General features: G+C 47.8%; 2 protein-coding genes across 11 annotated transcripts in view; one reads left to right on the top strand and one right to left on the bottom strand.

Moving 5' to 3' along the window:
- NOTCH2 (notch receptor 2) overlaps positions 1 to 22199 on the bottom strand; it is a 259660-nt gene that overhangs the window by 130313 nt on the left and 107148 nt on the right. The window lies entirely within an intron of this gene.
- Positions 1 to 22199, top strand: part of PACS2 (phosphofurin acidic cluster sorting protein 2) — a gene marked incomplete at its 5' end in the record, with an annotated part of 69212 nt that overhangs the window by 32687 nt on the left and 14326 nt on the right. For 2 of the 10 annotated variants that reach the window (XM_084527073.1, XM_084527080.1), the window contains 12 exons: positions 894 to 953; positions 2147 to 2304; positions 3904 to 3994; positions 5291 to 5368; positions 5976 to 6097; positions 6833 to 6968; positions 7699 to 7803; positions 9290 to 9396; positions 10116 to 10270; positions 13638 to 13748; positions 15862 to 15970; positions 17802 to 17834. In XM_084527073.1, the coding sequence (XP_084383199.1) occupies positions 894 to 953; positions 2147 to 2304; positions 3904 to 3994; positions 5291 to 5368; positions 5976 to 6097; positions 6833 to 6968; positions 7699 to 7803; positions 9290 to 9396; positions 10116 to 10270; positions 13638 to 13748; positions 15862 to 15970; positions 17802 to 17834 (1265 nt within the window). The remainder of the gene's footprint in view (positions 1 to 893; positions 954 to 2146; positions 2305 to 3903; positions 3995 to 5290; positions 5369 to 5975; positions 6098 to 6832; positions 6969 to 7698; positions 7804 to 9289; positions 9397 to 10115; positions 10271 to 13637; positions 13749 to 15861; positions 15971 to 17801; positions 17835 to 22199) is intronic. The other 8 variants (XM_084527076.1, XM_084527074.1, XM_084527079.1 and 5 more) reach the window with 7 other exon arrangements.

Below are 22199 nucleotides of genomic sequence, written 5' to 3'. Positions count from 1 at the left end.
GGGGTGAAGTGTCCGAGGCCAGAGTGGTGGGACCAGGGAGACATACAAGAAAAGCTCACATGAGATAGAGTCAAGCTAGTAGGTGAGCAGCTTGCTACACCAAAGAGTGGCCTGGTGCTAGCCATTTTCTCCTCCCTTTCCTCCTGACACAGGGATGCCACTCCAAATGCCCTGAACCAGCTTTCTTGCCTGTGCCTTCCTGTGCCTTTTCCTTAGAGTGTGTGTGTGAGGTTGGGCAGCGACAGAGAAGGGCTGGGCAGCTCAGGATAAATCTCAGCTGTTTGGTCCTGCGGGAGAGAAATAGCTCTTGTGTGCAAGTGAGCACAAAGGCAGTGCAGCAGCTGGGTTTGTGTTATTTTGGGCTCGGTGCCTGCTGTTTCCTAGATCTGCGGGTATTGGACTTGGAAAGCATTTTTCTGATAGACAAGTGCAAAGGACAAGCCTCGCAACTTCTCTGCAGTGCTACTAGTCGTACAAGCAAGCCTGAACTGCAACAGGAAAAACAGTTTGATAGAAAATACGTCTGGTCTGTGGGTCTGTGGGTAGAGCCCTGTGTTGGCTCACCAGTGTTGAGATCTGTAGGAGCTGACTCTCAAATGCTCGCCAGAAATTTGCTGTCCACTGTGAGTCCAGCCAAGAGTGGTGCCATCTATCGGGGCCAGAAGGCTTATCATAATGTTTAGTGGAGTGGGACTTTGTTGTAATGCAGGGAAGTGCCATAGGTGTGGAAAAGCTGATTTCAAGATGTGCATAGCAGAGATTTGGTTTGTGGTGCCAGCAGTTTTTTGACTTGAAGCAGCAGCTAGAGCACCCGTGTCATGTGGCCGGGCTTCTTACTGGGAGAAGGCAGTTCACTGATGCTTTACTTACGTAAAAATGTCTTTGACTTGCAGCAACAAAACTTCAAACAGAAGGTTGTGGCGTTGCTGAAGAGGTTTAAAGTGTCTGATGAGGTAAGTAATGCGTGCTGGAAGCCTTCCTGTCTGCATATTGCTCTCTTTACTGCTCCGTGTGTGCCCTGCTGTAGTCATCAGGAACATTATCCTGTTTCCTCCTAGTTCACTTCACTTTGTTTCCAAGTCTGCAGTTGATGTGACCTGTCCTAATGCCCTGGCCTTGCATGGAAGCTCGAGGGCCAACTTTAAAATGCCATCAAATGTTTTGTAGATCAAGTTTTATCAGAACCAGATTTTGATAATCACTCGTACCCATTAATTTCAAAGACGGCTTTGAAATTATCTTTTTCAAAGGCAAGTAGACTACTATGTATATTGCTTGTGAAGTTAAATTGCTGCCTGTTTGATCATCTTACTGGAACAGCCAGGCAAGACTTGAAAAACTTTGATAGGAAACGCGGATGCACAGGAGAGACAGCTGTCTGGTCAGAGCTAAAAATGAAAGAGATCCAGAACCCAGAAACCTGTGTAACATTGAGGATCTGATAGAAAAACAGTTAACAGCTCGCTTGGCTGTCAGTCTGCATGCAGATCCTGTGGTTTGTGGGAAAGAGTGAGCAACTCCTCATGCTTCCTGACTCTTCCCAACAGCCCTGTAAGCTCCGCTGTTCTTCCCAAGTCAGCTCAGCAGAGTCAGCGCCCGTATCTGAGGTCTCAGCCTGCTGTTTTTTGGAGCTGCCACTCAAAAAGCAAGCTCTGAGCTGGGTACAGCGCTGTGCTTACTCTATATGTGGGAAGAAACTTTAGAGAAGTTTTGTCATGGGATACCTGTTCTCTTCAGGTTTGCATGCGGGTTGCAGCTGATCCTTGTCCAGGTTTGACACCTTCTGTGGACGTTTTTGTCACATTTCTCCCTGCTTGGGTACCAAACATGAAATTAGGATGTGTCATGGCAACTTTTTCAGTGAAACCCAACCCAGATTACTCAGTTGGGAGCCCTGCAATTCTGTGCTTGTTCTAAGAATACTGGGACTCCTTTAGGGGCTTTCTGAAGGCTTTGTTTACAGAATAGAGTTGACCAGTGAACATACTCCATGGTTAATAACTAGAAAACTAGTCCAATAACTAGAAAACTAGTCCAAGAGGCAAGTATTGCTTACACAGGTACTGACAAACTTCACCCCCAAACTTCACGGGCTCTGTTTGACTGCTAGCAGAGTCAGCCATGCCTGCTTTTCTCCTGCACATAGGTTCTGGATTCGGAGCAGGACCCAGCAGAGCACGTCCCAGAGGTGGAGGAGGACTTGGACCTCCTGTATGACACGCTGGACATAGAGAACCCCAGCGACAGCGGGCCAGAAATGGAAGATGACGACAGTGTCTTGAGCACTCCAAAGCCAAAGTTAAAGTAAGTGTGGGGTGGCTGATGCTGGGGCAGACGCCTGCAGAGCAGTCAGTTTGAGGAACTGCTTGGGGCTCAGTCTCCTGAGAGCTGGGACTGAAGAGGGACAGCGTGCAGTGTCAGCACAGATTAGATGGATTAGATGGTGTTTCTATTCTCACCCCTCCACCCTGTTCCCACCTCCCTTGACCTGGTGTCAGAGCAGCAGTATATGTTAGGATAACTTGATAATTGCTTGTGGGTTGGGTGTGGGGTGTCTAATTTCCCTTCTTCTTTTTTCCTCGTTCCCTTTGCAAATAGTCTGCCTGCCTGTCACCTGAGCACAGGGGTAGGAACTGCTGACAGGCAGGCAGTGGAAATAAACTTCACACAGATGTTCTGAAGAGGTGGTAGAAACAGGCAAGGAATCTGGTGCTGCGGCAGAAGAAGGGTTGGAAGCTGCAGAAGCAGTAGTAGTGATAGGCAAGGCGGTCTTTCTGGGAAAGCTGATAAGACCCTACGTGGAAAGAAAGTCTTTGCAGGGATTAAGGAAGTAGAACTGCAGGAAATAAAGGAGCTCTTCAGGGCCTGAGGGTGACCGACTGCAGCAGAAGTAGATACACCCAAGCCTGTTTTGAACCAGCTTTTGTAGGTGCTGGTGTATGGCAGCACAGTGGAGCTGAGCTGTGGATCGCTTCTAGTTGGTCCTGGGGAGATGCTTTCTGGCTTCCTCTGCCCAGTTCTTGCATTCATATCACGAAAGGAATGTGATAAATGTTGATGCTTGTAGGCATTATTTCTTTCCTGCAGCAACAACAACAAAAAATCAGTTCCTTGAATTGTAATCGAGTCTTGAAGCCTGCAGTGATGATCTGCCTTTTTACATGGAGGCACAATCTGATTGCATGTGCTACCTTATCTTCTTGAGCAAATGTGCAATTGGATCCCAGGGCTGGCAGCCAAGTCCAGATGCAAGCTGGAAATAAAATGCACATGAGCACCAGGAGTCACTTAGCCCACAGGAGCGGAGAATGGGTGGGGGGCAGTAATTCTCCTTCACTTGCTGTCTTTCAGTCAAGAGCTAGACCTTGTCTGGAATGCTGTGTAGTTCAATCAGCGTTTGCGAAGCTGAAACAAAAGCTGCAGTGTGAAACTCTGCACCTGGTGCTGGGGGTAGGAAAGGCACAACTGCTCGTGTGGGGTGAATGTGCGTTCTGTTCTGCTCGGTGAAAATGCTGGGCCCGTGGGCCCATCCCAGATTTTATGGAAGTAAAAACTTCTGTTTGGTGCGTCGCGTGAGAGCATGCAGGCATTCCTTGTGAGCGCTTTATAAATATGATCTGGTGGGTGACAGCTGACATGTTGGAGCCGGTACATGGAGGTCGGTCAGTCAGTGCCAGGGCTAGACAGGACTCCTTGGACTTTCAGGCTTGTCCTGCTGTCCTGGAGACCTTTCCTCCCCTTCCTTTCACTCACAGGATCAAAAGTAGCTTGTAAATTTTACTGGAAGTGTAGAGGAGTGGTAAGACACTTTGGGAACAGTCACGTTTCTTTGCTGGGAACATAGCGGACTTTCTCTGTTAATGCTCTTAATAAAAACAGACTGTTTTTGTTTTCCTTATTCAGACCTTATTTTGAAGGACTGTCACACTCCAGCTCTCAGACAGAAATTGGTAGCATCCACAGCATCAAGAGCCAGAGAGAGCCATCAAGTCCTGTAAGTCGTCTCAAGAAGGTTATCTGTCTGCAGTTAACGTAGCAGCCTCAAGGTCTTGTCTGCCCATCTGCATTCCCTTTGAAATTAAAGTGCTCTGACCACACGGTGCTAACCTGTCGTGTTCATCCTTGATACCTGCGCTATCTCTATGTACATGTGTAAATTAAAGCACCCTCTCTGACCTCCTCCAAAGACTTGGATGCAGAGACGTGAATATTCTGTCAAGAAAGAGTGATTTTATTTTTTTATTTTTTTAACAGAAATCAAGTGTTAAGTCAGCGCCTTCAGTTTATGTATTGAATACTTGCTAATAGTGTGAGCATCTCCACGTTTTCAATGCACTTGCAGTAGCCAGGATGGGAGATGTTGCCTGCGAGCTGTAGGGATTCCCTGACCCTGCTTGGAGGAAGCTTTACCACACTGATGTCAGGTTGCTTTTCCTGGTGGCTGGGAGCGAATGCTGAAGTGAATGCTGCTCACCCTTTTCCATCTCCTGTTGGATGGCAGTACTAGGCACAGCGAATATCAGCACCAATTCTGGGGGACTTTCTTGCCTCTTGTACACTGTGTGGTGTAAAGTATGTCTCTCAGTGTAGTAATGGATCTGTCTGAGGGTTTTAGGCACTGAGTATCTAAGGCTGAGGGAAGGGGGGGAGCTGGAGCGCCTCCTGTCACAGCGCTAACGAGCAGCCTCGATGGGAGCAAGTGGGCTCAGGGGCTGGACCTGCCTTGCCTGCGTCCAGGAGCTCCAGAACAGAGCCTCCAGTGGAGGCCCTGCCCCAAGCACCTTCCCTTGGTCTCACAAGCTGTCATATTCATGAGACGTGTGTGTTTCTTATCTGTGTCTGATCCGGCGCTGTGTTGCCAAGAGCAGTGCCAGGCCTTGGCATTGCAGGGAGGCCGCCGAGCTTGAAGGCACCCAGGCTGGTTCTGTGAAGCAGCTGCAGGGCCGTCTGTGCTGGTTAATGCCTAACCACATCTGGTACCACAGCTGCAGAACCACAGGAGGAGGCCTTGCAGGGCCTGGGTCCTGTTGGATTGGTGCCAGATCTTCTTGTAGGGTTTTGTTACCTGATTTTTAAATGCGACGGTTGCATTAAATTCAAAGCAGGATTCAGCTGCTGCCTTGCCATGTCCTGCGCTAACATATTCAGTTCTGATGTGAACAGAAGCACTCACGGCTGTGCTGCGGAGCTGTGCAGTATTTAAACTGTGACTTTTGAACAGCCTCATCCAGGCGGCATGGGTGAAAAATTGTGCTTCTGTCGTACCTTCTAATGGTTTTCTCTTCTCAAGCAGGTAGAAGTGCCTGAAAAGTCAAAGACTCTTGGAACCAAACACCCAGGCGACAGTATTTCTGACACTGTCTCTTTTGTAAGTTGCAAACTCACTTGTTACCATTCCTCCTGGCAGTTTGGTTGTCAACTGTGAGCTGCGTTCTGTGGCATGTGTCTGCCTGTTCATGTAGCAGCGTATACAGCACAGCTGATGTAGGCAATGGTAGCTGCAGTGAAGATAATGCTGAGCTCTGCTCCTGACCCCAGTTGTTGGAGGTTCTTGTCTTTCAGCCTTTTGACATTAAAATGCTTCGCATGGCCTTCTTTTTAAACAGCCTTTCTCTTGGTTTGAGGAAGGCTGGCCTGAAATATGCCACTGAGCACGTGAATCGTCCTGGAAAGTATTCTTGGGGTTGGTGCATTATGTCAGGCAGAACTACTACTTCCAGCTGAATTGGCAGAAATCAAGCTGGTCCTGGGGGAAAAAAAAACCCAAAGCTCAAGTTGCTCTGCTGAAAACATGCTATTTGTACATTTCTCCAATGTATTTCTCTCTCAACAAGACCGTATTGACTTTGGCCTTGAGTAGCGTGTCTGGAAGGGACGGGCTGCATGTAGCCCAGCCAGGTGTCCCTCCTGCCAGCCCTCGTGGTAGTCACAAGGAGGGAAGGGTTTGTTCCTGACTTGGTTCTGTGTGTTTGCAGGAGTCCAGCCAGCAAGCTGAGGTTCAAGAAGCTGAGCTTCCCACACCAGATGTGTTTGTTGAGAAGCTCCCGCCCAGCGGGAAGATCACCAAGACGGAGTCCCTCATTATCCCATCCACCAGGTAGAGCAGTGGCACAGCATTGCACCTGCTGCAGGGCTGCTTGGGAGGACGTGGACAGCCTGCTAGCCTTTGTTCGGTATGGCCTTTAGGCATCGACTGCAAGGAGCCCATCCTTGTGTTCAGGCACTTGAGAGGTGGGCCTTGGGCACTTGATAAATGAATACCAAGAACCCTGAAAAGGAATACTGATGTTGCTCAGGGATGTTTACTCTGGGGCTGCATGCTCAAAGACCCTGTTGTTGGATCAGCTGATGCAGATTTTGGCCATAAAGGTGGTTGTCGGGTCTAAGTTCCCTAATAGGGGAATGAACGTGATCTTCAACAACCACACCATGTAGTTTATTTGGTTATTTATTTGTGAGCAGATAGATGCTCTTTTGAAGAGGTATTTCTGTGCTGCTTTTGGGTGTGAGTCTACAGTTTGTGTGGATGGTTCATATTATGCTGGAGTGGTGATTAGCGTGGTGGTGGTGGTGTGTGTCTTGCTGTGGAAGTCTGCCTGTGACTCTGAGGACACGATGACAACATTCTGTGTGGCTGCACCATGTGCTCTATAGCTTCTGCGCCATCAGAAGCAGAATTAACAGGTCTCAGGCTAGCTCAGGTTTACATGTGTGAATCTCCAGTGCTTGGAGTCGCATTGCTGAGGTTGCCAGATGGGGGTGATCTAGGGAGTCTGGGGGTGAATTTTGCTCAGATATGAGCCAGGTCTGGAATGAAAGCATTTCTCTCTAGCAGGTCTGAAGGGAAGCAGACGGGACGGCGGGGAAGAAGCACATCTCTGAAGGAGAGGCAGCCAGTGAGGCCACAGAATGAAAGAGCAAACAGTCTGGATAATGAACGATCTCCAGACACCCGGCACCACTTACAGGTGTGAAAAATGTTTCTCTGTCTCCAGCCACTCATGGCTTTTGTGTTCTCCATCTGTCTCCTGTGATCCCTTTCCTTCTGGCCCAAGTGCTGTCCCTGCTGGAAAGGTACAGGACCTCACAGCTCCAGGAAGGAGGAAATTTACTTCTTGGCTGATAATTGTACCTTCCATGCTGTCTGCTGGGCTTTGCCAGCTTGTTGCCAGCCATAAATTGAAAACACTGGAACAGATTGTTGTGATGAGGAACAAATAGGGATGTTTTGAGGAATTACTCCTTAGAAATAAGGGAAATTACTCCTTTGAAATAAGGGAAGTTGCAAAAGGGGACTGATTTATGCAGAATATCTCTGTGCCATGCTCTTGTTAACTGCAGGATTCGGTTAATTCCCTCCTTGACAGAGATAGCTGCTGGTTTCTGTAAATCCAGAATTCCTCGAGCTACTGTTAGTTGGTATAAAGTGACTTAAGGAAAATGCATTGCAGAAGGAGTAATGGCTGACAAAACCAAGGTGGCCAATAAAGGAGCCTGCAGAATATTGCAGTGCTGAAGAAGCTGACAAATGTCACTGCCAGCAATCAATGTGTCCATTAGCATGTGTTGCTGATGGAGTGACCAAGAACTGGCCAGCCCACACAGAGCCACCACTCTCAAACTGCAGGAGCTGGAGCTGCTGGTATGAGGATTAAAGCTGATACCTTCTGTTGTTCTGTTCTGTGTCTTCATTTCCAGATCCCCAGGAAAACGGTGTATGACCAACTAAATCACATCCTGGTTTCTGATGACCAGCTGCCAGAAAACATTATTCTTGTCAATACTTCTGATTGGCAAGGCCAGGTAAATGCTGGAGACGTTATCTGAAGCACTGTTCTTCTTGGGAATTGACCTTTACCACTAACCAAGTAGATTCTGCAGTGGTGGTTCATGGGGGTGGCGATAAATTGAAGGTTAATTGCCTACACACAGAGTTTCACCAAGAGATGCTATGGATTTTGTAAAGCTTTGTCAGCTCAATCTTTTCCCAGAGACTTTCTCTGTTCTTTGAAAGGCCATTTCTTCTGGTTAGCAGCACAACAGGTATGGCTAGAGCCTTGCACTCAAGAGCTTGCTTCTCCACTATGGTAGGAAGGGATAAAGGAAGCAGGGAGGACACATCTTTGGTTTAGGCTGATGTTGCTGGGCACTGGTGATCTCCACAGGAGAAAATACTTCAGCATTGTTGATTTGCACATATTTTTGTGATTCTTGTCTGGGGATGCATCACCACATCTTTTCTTGGTGTGTGGTGTTTGTGTTAAGGAGAGCTCTGAGCGCTGCTCTCTTGTACTGGCAATGTGGAATCATTTGCTTTGAGTTTGGGTGGGGCGTCAAAACAAATTTTGCTCCTTTCTGAACCTCAGTCTGAGACAGCAATAAAATATATAGAAATATATAGAAAAGGCAAGTTAAATGTGTACTGGTTGACTGTAGGCTGTAGAACTTGTGCCAGGTTTGTGGAGTTACGTTGGCTGGTTCTGCTCTCTGCTTCTAGTAGAACTGGGGTCTCAGTGTCTGAGAGATCAGAAATACCAGTTGAGTTACAGGTTCCAAGTCACTCTAAGCATGGAAGAGGGAGAAATGCCATCTAGAGATGGAGAGAGAGCTGTGCAGGTTTCTTCCAGCAATGTATATGGTATCAGATGAGATGATGATGGCATTGGCTAGGGTGTGAGGATTAGTGGTGCAGAATTTGAAAGTGAGATAACTGCGGACACTTGTCAACATTTTATCCATATGTACTTCAGGTGTATGTTAACTTTTTTCCCTTTGAGCTGCATGGAGGGGGAAAGGTCCAACACAAGGAATGTAGCACTATTTTTTGTTGTTGTTCTGGTATTCGAGGGTAGGCAAAATATTAGAATATTGTGTTTGTCAAGTTCTTTTAAATCAGAGAGCACCGTATGTGCAGGTCTGCAGGCAGGTAAGTAGAGAGCATCTGCTCTTACCCAGAGCTGTCTGCTAGGCAAACAGCCTTCTGCTGCTGCCCTGCTCCCTGCGGCCGTGAGAACTGCTGGTCTAGAGTCATCACTGCCAGAAATGCAATGTTTTGGATGTAGTGTTCGTGTTTGTCAAGCAGTGCTTCCATCTTTGTAGAGGAAAAGCCATTCTATGGCTGATGCACAAGGAAAAGGTGTCTGGGAAACAGCGGCGTCACCTACACATGGGACATGGGGAGAGTGCCCACACTTTGCTGTGACAATCCATAGGAGGCTGGGGGGAGGTGAGATTTTCACGTGGCAAACTGTAGCCAAAAGGACTTTAACGTGTTCTGTTCTCTCCTCAGTACCTATCAGATGTCTTACAAAAGCATACCTTGCCAGTGGTCTGCACATGCTCCTCAGCTGATATTCAGGCAGCTTTCAGTACTATTGTCTCCAGGATACAGCGATAGTAAGTGACCCTTTGCTTCTTTGGTTGGTGAGCCTCCTGCAGGAAGGAGGGCTGGCAGTCCTCAGCTCTAAAAGCCTCTCAGCTCCTGTGCCCCAGTGCTCAGGGAGTTTTCCATCCAACAGTGGGGGAATACTTCTCCCCAGTTTAGTCTCCTGAAGTCCGAGTTGTGTGGTTCTTCAGTACTTGCCAGCCCTGCAAAGTTGTTGCTGTTCTGCCACGTGTGAGGACACAAATCTCTCTTCATTGACTGAATTTAAGAGATTGTACTTTGTAGGCTGCCTCCTATGTCAGATCTAATAACCAGTAAAGCATGTGAAGATAATAGCTTTAAAAACAATTTTTTTTTCTTCCCTTAAATTAATTCCCAGATAATGTCCTCAATTGCTTGAGGCATTTCCTAGCTATGTATTGAGGGCTGTAGATATGTTCCAACACAGCTGTTAGTTGCAATGGGTACATCCCAATGTAGATTGTTTATACAACCCTTTGTAAACTATCAAAATGTGTGGAAAAAGAAGCAAGAAGACCAATTAAGAAAGTACTGAACAATGTTGCATTTTGTTAACAATGTTTAAGCTGCTGATAATGATTTTGATATTGCCTTGTGTGTTGAACGAGCTCTTTTCTGCCTTGGTTGTTATTAACCCATTTTTTTGACTTGTTCTGATGTAGTTGGTTGGAAGCACAATTATGAACATGTTCCCTCTTTTTCTGTCTAGCTGTAACTGCAATTCTCAGCCTCCAAACCCCATTAAAATTGCAGTGGCCGGAGCCCAGAATTACCTCAGTGCTGTATTGAGGCTCTTTGTAGAGCAGCTGTCTCACAAAACCCCAGACTGGCTCGGCTACATGAGATTTTTGATCATCCCTCTAGGTAAGTAAGGAACAATTCTTTTTCGTAGAAAGATGAATGGGTTAAATGTGATGTGTTCCCTTAGCAATAGCCCTCGTGAAAGCTTTGGCCAGGTTGTTAAATGAGGCAAATCTCATGCTGGCATAGCGTTGCTTAATGCTTGCACTGCTCTTGTGTGAGTGAATTTCATCTTTATTCTTGATGTCAAAGTCTGCTTGTAAACCTTTTGCCTAACATAAGGGGTTGAGTCCTTTCTCCCACAGGGGCAGGCTCGTATATATACCTTATTATCATGGTACAGTGAATGCACAGAATAATGTTCTAGAAACTCTTGCCCTGACTGAAATCTTTAATTCATTGGGCACTGTGTTTCCCAAAGCAATAACTGTTCAGGCCTTTCTGAGGCTTACACAGAAAATGTTTATTATGGAGGGGGGTAGAGATGAAAAATGCTAAAAAGGCTCTGAAACTGCTGAGAGTTTAAATTATTCAAATTACATGCATCTTTTGACCTTTCCTTCACGTGCTCTTCTCCTCGGGTTCTTTCCTCAGTTTTCCAGCACCTTATCTCTGCCCTTCCAACAGCTCAGCAAGCCTGCCTGGCTGGGAAGTAACCCAGCTTGGATCTCTTGTGTCCAGGGAAGTGGTGTGCACTGATAATAACATCAGGGGTCTCGTTGTCACAGTCAAAAATGTGAGGAATGCTGGAGCAGAGAGGCCTGGGCAGCCAGGCAGTCCCTGGTGCTTGTGGGCAGGGGCATCTGGGCAATGTTGGTGTTGTAAGTGTGTGATGGCAGAAGTTGGTCCAGTCCAAGGCTTGGCTTCAGTGGATGTGAACAGGGCACTTAGGTGACATGACACAGGCAGCAGTAACCTTGAAAAGTGTTTTTTCCAGTCTTCTAGGCTTGGGACCAGTTGATGGCATTTGCTGTAGGAGTCAAGCTGCCCGGCACCCTGAGCAGTGGATAGAAGGCTGTTGATTTGGTGGTGAGATGTGCAGGATCAAGTGAAAAAGAACAGGAGCCCTGGATCCTTCTGTAAGGAAGGCATTTAGTTTCCAAAGTAGTTGGTAGCAATAGGAGAGAGAACCCTTTAGGGGACAGAAACACGAGAAGGAAAGATTTCTGCAGGCTCCAATTTGCTTTGAATGAGACTCTGTGGCTGAAGATTTGGGTCCTCACGTGCTGCCTGTCTCTTAGCCTACAAAAAAGTTTTCCGTCCTTCAGTCTTTAATGGTCTGAAAATATCGTCTTTTTGAAACTCATGCACAAGATTTAGCTAGTGTTTTGGGGTTTTGTTGTGTTTATTTTTTTAACCTTAAAACTTCAGTAATTTAAAAAATAAAGCACTTTCAATTGATAAATGGAACTGTGAATGTTTCTTGAATGTGCTTTAAATATAGAAACTTCTCTCCTATCGTGGCCTTTCCCATAGAAGTCTGCAGTATTTCCTGATTGGATCAAGTGCTTATTTCTGGCACTTCATTAAAGTGATTGAGCAGCAACGTCTTCTTCCTGACAACTGAAAAAGCACCAAAGACAAGATGGGGACCATGCCATAAATGTCTTAAAGGAAAAGTTTTCTGCTGTTAGCAGCACCTTCAAAGCAGGGAGTGGTGGAGTCTTTTCTAGGGTGGCTTTACCTTCAGCTACATGCTGCAGGGACTGAAGAGCCAACCTGCAGTGGTTTGCTGACACTGAGAAATGCTGCTTGTCCGTAAATGTCTGTACTGGGAGATTCGGTCCTGCTTTGTGCTGCCAGTTCTGTGGCTGAAAGACTCCTTTAATGCCCAAACTAGTGGAGAGACAGTTGAAAAGATGCAAGCAAGAGAAGGAAAAAAAGAAAGTTGGGATTATTTTGACCGTAGTTTTTAAAAAAAACATTTTATCTAGCTCCCAGGGATACAACTTGGGATATCTTTTGTTTAGTACTCGTTTCCAGCTGCATCTGCCATGCATGTGTGCTGTGTTTTTCCAGCATGTGGGAAAGCTGTCACTTCTCCAGCGTGTGACGCCGAGCTGCTCCACGTGCGCTGCTAAAAACGCCACAGGAAAAGAAATTACAAGGCTCAAAGTAGCCATTTCCAGCAGGCTCCAGGGGAGAGCTTAGGCCTCGGTTTGTAATGACTCTGAGGGGAACTCAGGGGCCGTCTGCTTAAACGTGGTGTGGAAGTCTGAAAATGAGCACTGGTTTGGAGGGTGAGAAGCAGTGGGTTTTTCCACTGTGAGCTTTAGATGCGGACGATAAGCATATTTAAGCAATCAGGGGTGTTTTGGGCCGGAGCTGTCAGGTTAGCGATTACCAGCCGATGACACAGCTGTTGTGGTCTCTGGAAGTGAGGCTTAATGTGAGAAATCAGCGTGCAGGAAGGACAAAAATAGGCTGCTGAGGAGAAGCTCTGAGGCCTGTACAAAGTGTGAATGTACAAGGCTCATGCTGAGCATGGAAAGAGCAAAGCCTGAAACGTGGCGGCTGGGCAGAGCAGCCCTGGCACACCTCCTCTCCTCTGCTGGAGAAGTTGTTGTAAGATCAGGTTGTCTGAGCTGGGGACACATGGCACCTAAAATGAAAGTGGCAAATGTTTTCACCTCTCCTAGGGCAGAGGTGGTGGCTTCAATGCTTTCCCTTCCCTGCTCGGTGGAGGGTGAAGGCAGGTCTCCAGCCAGGGCTGCAAGCTGCAGGCAGGACACAAAGTTGGTGAAATGAGGTCTTTTCCATGCTCTTAGAGGAGCACGAGGCTTAGCTAGGGCACGCAGGTACCTGATGCATGTGCCAACATTCACCGGGACTGTAATCCTGGGGCTCTGACTTCTGTCTTTAATTATAGCTTATATATTGCATCTATGGCCATTTTGCTGCTCCTCCTATTAAATGAGGCTCCCTGGGTGGTTTTCCCTGGTTGCAGGTGATCTCCTCTCCTCTGTTGCAATAGAGCAATGGTGTGCAAATGGTGTTTGGAGGAAGGATCTGTCTCCTGTGGCCACAGTGCCTGCAGGGACGAAGTGCTGCGGGGCCAGCCTCTCACAAAACTGAGTGATGGAGATGGAGAGCCACGTGGCCTCCGTGTCTTCCAAATCATTTGTTTCCTCAGCAGTTTCGCAGCCCTGTTTTCCTTGGCTTTTTAAAGTTTAATTTGGCGGGAGGGAGAGGGGAGAAGGGAAGGTGTCACTGAAAGTGGTGCTGAAGCAATCTCTCTGCTGGGAAGTCTATTTGCATGCTTTTGTAGAGATAAGCTGGACTACATTTTGTTGTTATAGTTGAAGAAACTTATTTCTGGGATGTCTAGTATAGTTGGATTTTGGAATTTAATTCCTTGCAGACAAAAAGAAAAATATACCTGCGTTCCATGCTGGGAAGAACAACTGTCATGTTTTCCTTTCTTTCTTAGGATCTCATCCAGTGGCCAAGTATCTGGGGTCTGTAGATTATAGATACAACAACTTCTTCCAAGATCTAGCCTGGAGAGATCTGTTCAACAAACTTGAAGCACAGACCACTGGTAAGACCGTGAGTCTGTGTCTGGCCTGTGTGGGATAAAAGGCTCGAATAAGTAATTTTAGTAAAGGTCAAGTAAATATAAGAGGAAGCAGACAAATGTTTTTGTTCCTCTTTTTTCCTAACTCCACCACATTCCCTTTTCAGATGCTGACCTTTGTATGTCCTCTGCTTGGTGGTTTGCAAACAGCTGTTGGCTCCAGGACGCTAGCTGTCTCTGAGTCACTCTGTTTTTACCTAGCTCTCAGCTTTGTTCTGTGGTGAGGAGGTCTCACAGACCACCATGTTCAGTACATTGCTTTCTGTGACCCTTCAGAAATTGTCCAGCCCAAAAGATTCCAAAAACTGTAAACTTTGGGAAGATTAACTTCTGTTAGTTGCACGGGGGAATGACCTTGGCATTTCTGAAATCCGCTGGCAGGATCTTTCTCATTAAAAAAGAATTTTGTTCTTCACCAGTGCTTGTAACATGTGAGAGCTGCCCTAGGTCAGATCAACGAGTTCCTGTTCTGATCTGAATCTGTTCTAGGCCAGCATAAAGCCTTGCTGTTTGTTAGAGTACTGATTTGCTTAAAATATTAATGCTTACAGTTTTTCCTTCCGTTCCTTCGAGAATGGAGAGAAACAGGCAAAAGGAGGATTTTCGTCCTTCATTTAGGGCTACAGGAAGGGTTGAAACTGGAACGAGGAGCAATCCTCTCATGGTGGCATATCCCCCATGGGAATTTCACTAGCAGGAAAAAACATCATGGCCTTTGGAACACTTGCATGGGTGCAAGGGTTGCAGTGTGGTTCTCATGTTGGAGTTGTAGGGGGTGCCTGAGGCTCCTTAGGGAACAGATGCTCATGGAAGTCCTCTAGCTGTGAGAGGAGGAAAGAGAGCATCTTCGCAAGGGATTGTTCAGAGCCTTTTCCAGCAGAGGGGAACTTGTAAGGACAAGGCCCTTGGCAGCCTGTTCTGGAGGTAGTTAGCCCTACTTGGAGCAGGGAGCTGGACTAGAGGTCTCCTCGTGTGCCACCCAAACATTTTTTCTTGATTATGACCTCATGGAAGAAGAGATGCACAGAACAGTTGTCTTCTAATTCCTTGAAAATGGAGACAAATGTCAGTACAGATTCGGCTTTTGTGTCTGCCTTTTAGGGATACTTCATTACTGTAGAGATTCAGCTCAAGAGCCTTGTTTGTTCTTTGTAGATTGTATGCTACAGCCTTTTTTACTTGCCTGTGTGCTATGTGGAAAATGCATCATCATTTTTATGCCATCTAGGCCTTGTAGAATCTCCATATTTATATAGAGAGATTAATATAGGATATATATGTATATATATGCACACATATATATATATATATAAAAATAACTGCACAGAAGCCCTGTGATGGCATAAGACAATCTGGCAAATAATGATAGCTTTTCATTGGTCCCTGAGCAAGAAATTGTAAGAAACTCTGGGTGAAAATGTTCATTAAACCATGGAAGTGCCTGGTGAGGGTAACTTTCATTCCCTTGATTTCACAGTTGAGATGCTTTTTCTGAAACAAAAGGAAACGGAAGGCATTTAGGAAATGCCTTCCTGTCAACTGGAATCAAATGCACTCTCACAGACTTTGGGCACGCTTGCTGCTCCACAAAAATGATCTTTGTGCTCTTCCATCCTTGCGTGCCTCTCACGTGTCTTTCCAATGGGCCCAGCAAGGCCATGAGTTCAGTAGGAAATCAGGTAACGCAAACGCTGGTGTGAGCACAGTAACGACCCAAAGCTCTGGGAGAGGTAACTAGGCACCTACTTCAGCAGATATACAGTCAGGATGGAAAAAAGTCTAATAAGCAGCTACACATTTTCAGATAAAAGTATTTTAACAAGTTTCACGGTAACACTTCAATAAATAGTGCTGTGCCACATGCCTGTGTATCTGGTCTGCCTTCCTAATGTTTTTATTTGGTACTCCTGGAGGTTGTTTGCTTTTGTGTAGACGCCTTCACAGTCAGCTTCCTTTGGAAGATGCAGTTCTGATGAAGCTGGCTGGGTACCATCAGCTGCCTGGCTGAGCAAATGGAGGGCAGTGCTGGTGATGGTCTGAGAAGTCGCTTTGTTGATTTTCCTCTCTTCTGTTGCAGTTCCAGAGGCACCTGATGTCGTCTCCAGAATAACGCAGTATATAGCAGGGGCAAACTGTGCACACCAGTTGCCCATTGCTGAAGCAATGCTGACGTACAAGCAGAAAAGGTATGTTACTAACAAAACGCTCGCTTTCCAGAATGGCCATCATGTTGAAGTGAAGTGCTTTTCTCGTCTTGTGTGCCAGCAGCTTTAAGGTCACTCCAAACTGCAAACACCATGGGAGCCTCAATGTGTTGCCCTTAGATAGTAGTGAACCTGCAGCAGTGTGGGTCATTAAGCACTGTGGTTTCTTTAGAGACCCGCGAGGTTTGGGGAAGTAAGGTTGTGGACTGTGGTGTGCCCTCCCCAAAGTATCTTCTATGCGATTTGGCCTTTTTGCACTAGTATCAAGAGAACTGAAAGGCTTTCTTTTTGGAGTATAAATAGCAGACCTTCACACAGGGGAGAGACAAAGTCCTTGTTAATTGGCAGTTGCAGGCTACCAGCACCCCTACTTGGGAGAGCTGACATTGACCAAGTTTTATTTCAGCTGCTCTTGAGGGATAAACAGCCTGTCAAGGAACTGGGGTCTGAAAACAAGATTCAGAAGTATGTAGAGCCTCATACAGCCGTTGTCTGTGAAGAAGAGTAATTTAACACTGCAGGAGAGAGAGAGATTGTTTCTGAGGCACAGTGGAGAATGAGAAACTCTAAATCACACAGATCCCAATAACTTTTCAGAGCAGAATTAACACCCACATGTGATTTCTCTCTATTCAGGACCAGCAATTTTCTGTGGGGCATGGATGGTTTTAACCATTAATGATTACCCATCCCAGCTTGTATCTGATCTTTTAGATACAGCTGGTCTATTAACAGCTCGTCTGTTAACAACCATCACTGGTGCCTCATTTGCTTAAGAACTGGGAAGGATTTAAGGAGGGGGCAGAGTCACTTTTTTCCCTCTTCTTGGAAATATTTATTGCTGGTTGGAATTGCCTTTCCAATCCTCTGTCTGTTCTGCATTACTTTGCAGAAATGATGTAGTGAAGTTTAGCCCATTCATTATGCTCTCCTAATGAAAATATTCTAGATTGACTGGTCCATTAAACACAATACATTCTCTTTGCGTGCTTGTGAATTTCTGTAATGTTAACCTGATAAAAGTGAAGTTTGGAGAGCCACGGGGAGCTTGAAGCTCTTAGCTTCAGTCTTTTTTTGTTGTTCTTTTTGGTGTGACGACTTACCACAGTTACAAATACAAAGGTCAGTCACCCCTGGTGGAGCATTAACCCCTTCTGAGGGCTGTTTTTTCTCTCCTCCCTTCAGTTGCTGGGTTCTGCATGAATCTCCACTGCTTCCTCCATTCAGTTACAGGTTCATTTTTGTCATTGATGCACAGTTAATCATTTTGAGTATGTAGAAAGATCAACTAGCGTATTTTGTTGGAAAAAAAAACCACCTGAAATCTACTTCAGCAACACACATCCCTCTCAGCTGTGCGCATGACCTCTTTTCCAAGCTGGTCTCATCCATTTGGATTTTAGACCTTTTGGACCTTGCAGTGAGATGTTTGCCACTGCTGAGATGGTTCAGATCATGCTGCAAGTTCCAACCTTGCAGAACGTTGCTTGGAAGAGATCACTGAGACTGAGTCAGACCTGTGGCATAGCCTACAGTCTTTTAGTATCTGTGGCCACTTTGGAACAGCTTCCACCTTTAGCCAAGTACCACATGGGTAAACTGCAGGGTGAGCTAGAGGAACAAGCTGTCCCAGGGAGGGATGGACAGTTCTCTCTTTACGTGGCTTTCTTTGGAAATACAGCGATCTGTCATTGGCAGTACTGTGGAAAAAGAACACAGACATTGTGTTTCCGTTAGCACTATCTATGAATTCATCACTTTGTTGTAAGTATAATAACATCTTTATCTTTTTCTTTGGTTGCTTTCTGAAAAGGAAAAAGAGCTTTCATTTTGATTTTACTCTAAGGTATCAGTTCCTTTTAGGTTCCCTCTCCCATCTCCTGTCTCTCTTCCACCCATGAGCTGGTCTTTTGTGCCTTGTTTAACAGTTCGTGCAGGTCTGGGATGCTCAGTTTGTGCTTCAGGTTAAATTCTGCTCGCTGCTTTGAAACGATGGCATTTGCTGGCAGAATGCATCATTAAAATAACCGCTCTGCCTTTGGGTCACACAGACGGGTTGCCAGGGCATACACTGAGTGGAGTGCAGGGCTTATTAAGGAAATAGCTTTGAGCATTAAGACACCTAGAAGGTAGGTTTTGTATCTTCCCTACTTGCTAGTTAATCCTTGCTGCTTGGTTACAGCTATCAGAGGGTGCAGCATAGCTCCAGAAGGATTAGGACTGAGCAAAGGTTTTTCATTCCCCATCTGCTGGACCTGGAGTGCTCTAGGTGGCACTCGCTGGCTCAGGGCATGCCTCGGGCCCCTGGGTTTGGGGTTGTGCCAGTTGGGGTTCTCCCTCAAGGCCAGAGGGGAACGGCTTCTCCAAGGCCACCTTGCAAGGCAATGGGCCAGGTAGAACCAGCAGCACGACCTACCTTAATTTAATTGCAAGGCAAATCTCCCAGGATCCTAGCATTTGCTCTGTTAAACAAGCCCAAGGTCCAAGGAGAGCGAAGCCAGCTAGCCAGCCTGTAGGACGTAGCCGTGTGTGATGAGCCGCTTCCTAACTTTATCGCTAGCTGTCCCTATTCTGACTGACCTCTGCTGTCTTTCCCGTCCCCTTGTTCTGTCTGTCATGCCGAGAGGTTGGCGCATGCACTGCCTGTGACGGGCTGCATATGGAGCCAAAGCTTTGTCCTGTTCTTTTGCAGCATCTGCTGGCCTTACCTGAAACTGGGGAGGCTGGGAGAGGGGAAGGTGTTCAGGAAGGAAATGCTTGTCATGTCGACCTGTCTGCATTGCACTGGGTGACCGACCTTGTCCCTGAGCGCTGGGAGGGCTGGTGGTTACTGAATTGGCAAGGCAGCACCTGGGGAGCTGAGGCTGTGCTGGCAGAGGTGTGCCTCTCTCTGCTTGGCTTTCTTGAACAAAGCACCGTGGTATTTGAGATCTGACGCTGTCAGAAGGTGCTCGCTGGATTGCTGCTCAGTTCTGTGTACCTGGGCTGCTGTCACCCACTGTAATTTGGCGTCCAGCACAGCCCATGCCATGTGGCTTGGACTTGCATGAACCTGGGAGCAGCTTGGCTGTTGGAAAAGAAAGCGCTGCTCGCTTGTCAGGGCGAGGGCTGGGTTAGTTCCTACTTCGTGACGTGTTTATTAAAACCTGGTGTTGTAAGGAGAACTTAAACCGACTCTTGAAACATGAGGAAGTGCTGTGGGTTGGAAGGTGAGCCAGGTTCCTGGGCAACAGGGAGCAGGGGTAATGCTGGTTTCTGCCTGCAGGGCAAGGAGTCCAGGTCCTTTCTCTGAGTGCTGCTGCTAAAACCCACCTTGCAGCAGCTCCTGAATGTGAACGCAGCTTGTGAAGACGGACCCGGTCCCTCCTCTGGCTCAGCAGTGCCCACATCACCCGCCTTGTTGCTGCGTGAACCTCATGAAGCCAAAGGAAACGTAACAGGGATTTGTGTGCCCCTCGCCTGGCGGAGCAATGTGGGAGAGGACAGAGTCAAGGCTCAGGAAATACCCTGGACGTCCTGTTGAGCATGGCCAGCCCGCTGTGGGAACGGGAGCGATGCTGGCTGAGAGCTTCCACTGGAGACTTGGGGGGACAGGGGCAGCGTTAGGCAGCAGAGAGCAGCAGCTCCTCCGTGGGAAGGATGCTTCGTACCACAGACAAACCTTGGAGGGTTGGTGCCTGGCCTGAACTCGCACAGAGGGCTGCAAGTCCTGTCGTGGTGAAGTCCCTTCTTGCCTGTTGATCCCCTGCAGGACTCGCTTGGGATAAAGCAAATATCTGAGACCCTCCTGCTAGGAAATCACAGTCGTGTGGCTGTGTATGAATCTGCTCTGCGTTGCTTAAATTGGAATGAAATGTGAAAAGGCTAACGGTGGGCATAAGTGGAGGAAGCGATTATTCAGTTTCCCTCACTGTAACCTTTGTGTGCTTTGTGGCTTATTTTGTACTTGGTCCCAGAAGTGAGAGAGATTATTCCTTCCCTTTGCCAGGTGGGTGACTCCTGGTGATTTGGCTTGTTGTTTCTAAGAGCCTTAAAGCATCTAAATCTGCCTGCGTGTCTTTGTTCGATCTGAATTAATTTCTTCTGGTGGGGAGGGAGTATGTGAGTCTATTCCTGGACAGTTCACCTTTGAAGGATTGATCTCAGGTGGATGGATTTTGCACAATCAGTACCAATAATTAGACAAAACCCATTCCAGATAAAGAAGAGTTGCTTTCTAGCCTCTCTGCACAGATCTCTTTTTTTTTTTTATATTCCTCAGAAATGGAGAAGAAGCATTAGTGATGCTGTTGAAAAATCACAGACAAGGGTTAGGGCCTGGCTATAAATTATAAGGGGCTGTGGTGGAAGGCCTTGGCCAAGGTGAGAGGATTCTGGATGAATGTTTTGGGATCCCAAAGGATAAGAAATAGAAAAGGGCATAAGAGATAAAGTGAAGAACAAGCACAGCCATCTCATCTGTCCTTCGGTCTATGTGAAGAGCAGCTGCTCTGATAAGCTGTGTTTTCAGAGGCGTGCATGTGAGATCAGAGATCCCGAGAAGACGTGTGCCAGGATTAGCCTAGCCCAGCTGAAATCCAGATGGATTCCTTCAGGGACAGCCTGTGCATCACTGTGAGCTGCGATAAGTGGTGGCTGAAGCAAAATATTCGTTTCACAGCTGCCCCTCGGCTCTCTGTGGTGAGAGTCTGAGCTCCCAGGGGAGCAGGAACATGTTACCTGCTGGAATTGGACAAGGTTTGCTTTTCAAGAGCTCAGAGCAAAGCCACCCAGCGGCTGTGGGGTGACGAGACCACGATGGTGCTTCCCTCCCTCCCAGATTTGCTTCTTCTTCCTGCTTCATGGCCCGTGGAGCTGAAGAAAGGAGCAGAAGGCTGAGCTGCTGTTCGTGCTTCTCCAACATCTGTGTGTGGGTCTCCTTGCCCTTTGCAGAAGAGGAGCTGGAAATCTCATGTCCGTAGAGATCTGTTTGCCAGGGGACCTGCAGCCGTGGTTGGAAAGATGTGGCCTTTCTGCCTTCCAACCCTAAATGGTGGGCTCTGTTTGCTATGCTCTGGGGGAAGGAGGCAAGATGTAGTGCCTGGGGCTGAAGGCAGGAAGGAAGCAAAGGCCCCGGCTTGGCTGCAGGTCTTGGGGCAGAGCGGAGGTGAGGCAGGAGAGGAGGCAAAAGCACCTCTGAGTCACGTTTCCTGCAGATATGTGCCACTCCTTCCGTAGGACCTAGAGGAAACGGTGCAGCCCCCGGTAGCCACAGGGTGGTTGGCAACTTTGGTGCATTTCTGTGCTGCAAAGGGTGCAGAAATACCCGTTTTAGTGAGATATTTGCGTTGTGCCCAGCAGTGCTCTGGGTGAAGGTGGTGCTGGAGCTGGTCCTGCGTTTTGCGGTGCTCTGAGGGGTGCACGAGAGGAGGGCCACGAGAAAGCTCCTGCTCCCTGTGCCTGGCCCCGAGAAGCGCGGTGTGTCTGAGCTGTGTGGCCTCTTCCAGTGCTGCACATGGGTTCCCGCTCGGATCCTCCCCTCCTGTCGTTGTCGGTTCTCCCTGGCTCCTGCTAGGTGTGGCTGTGGCCTTCATGGCTGGCCTAGTTGTCGTCACCCCCCGACTTCCAAATCTCGAGGCAGGAGCAGAGCAGGAGAGGCTTGCAGAAAGCCGTGCTGTCCTCAGGCACCGCGTGCGTGCTGTCTGCCCTGGTGTAGCCGTGTGCTGTCCTCCAGCTGTGTCCCGACCCCCCCGGTACGCCCTGGTGCCTGTCTCCGTGGCTGCAAGCTCCCGGTGGCAGGGAACGTGCATCCACACGCGTGTGTGTGTGATGTGTGTGTGTGTGTCCATACGTGCTAGTGCTGCCCCAGTAACCACGTGTCACGGCTTGTAACCCCGTGGCAGGCTGTAACTGCTTGTAGCGATGCCGGGCTGTGCAAGGTATGACTCCCTCCCCAGGCGTGACGGCCGGGCGTGCGCAGCGCTGCAGGGACTAGTAAGTAACGCCCCGCTCCCCGCCCTGTCGTGCCACAGGCCCGTCTCCTCGTGGCAGGAGCCCGTGTGTCTGCCCCTAAAGCATGTTTTCTGTGTCCAGCACAAGGGAGATGCTTCCCTCGAGGGGCCTTCCCCCTCAGAGGCGTGCCGCAGGCTGTGTGCTCCTCCCCACCCGTGCTGGCAGGGGGCCGTGAGAGGAGACCTTGGACTGGCGCTTGCATACTGTCCGTCCCCGCTGC

The sequence above is a fragment of the Aythya ferina genome, assembly GCF_964211825.1.
Source record: "Aythya ferina genome assembly, chromosome: 8".
NCBI classification, from domain to species: domain Eukaryota; kingdom Metazoa; phylum Chordata; class Aves; order Anseriformes; family Anatidae; genus Aythya; species Aythya ferina.
This window is presented reverse-complemented; position numbering and strand designations above follow the sequence as displayed.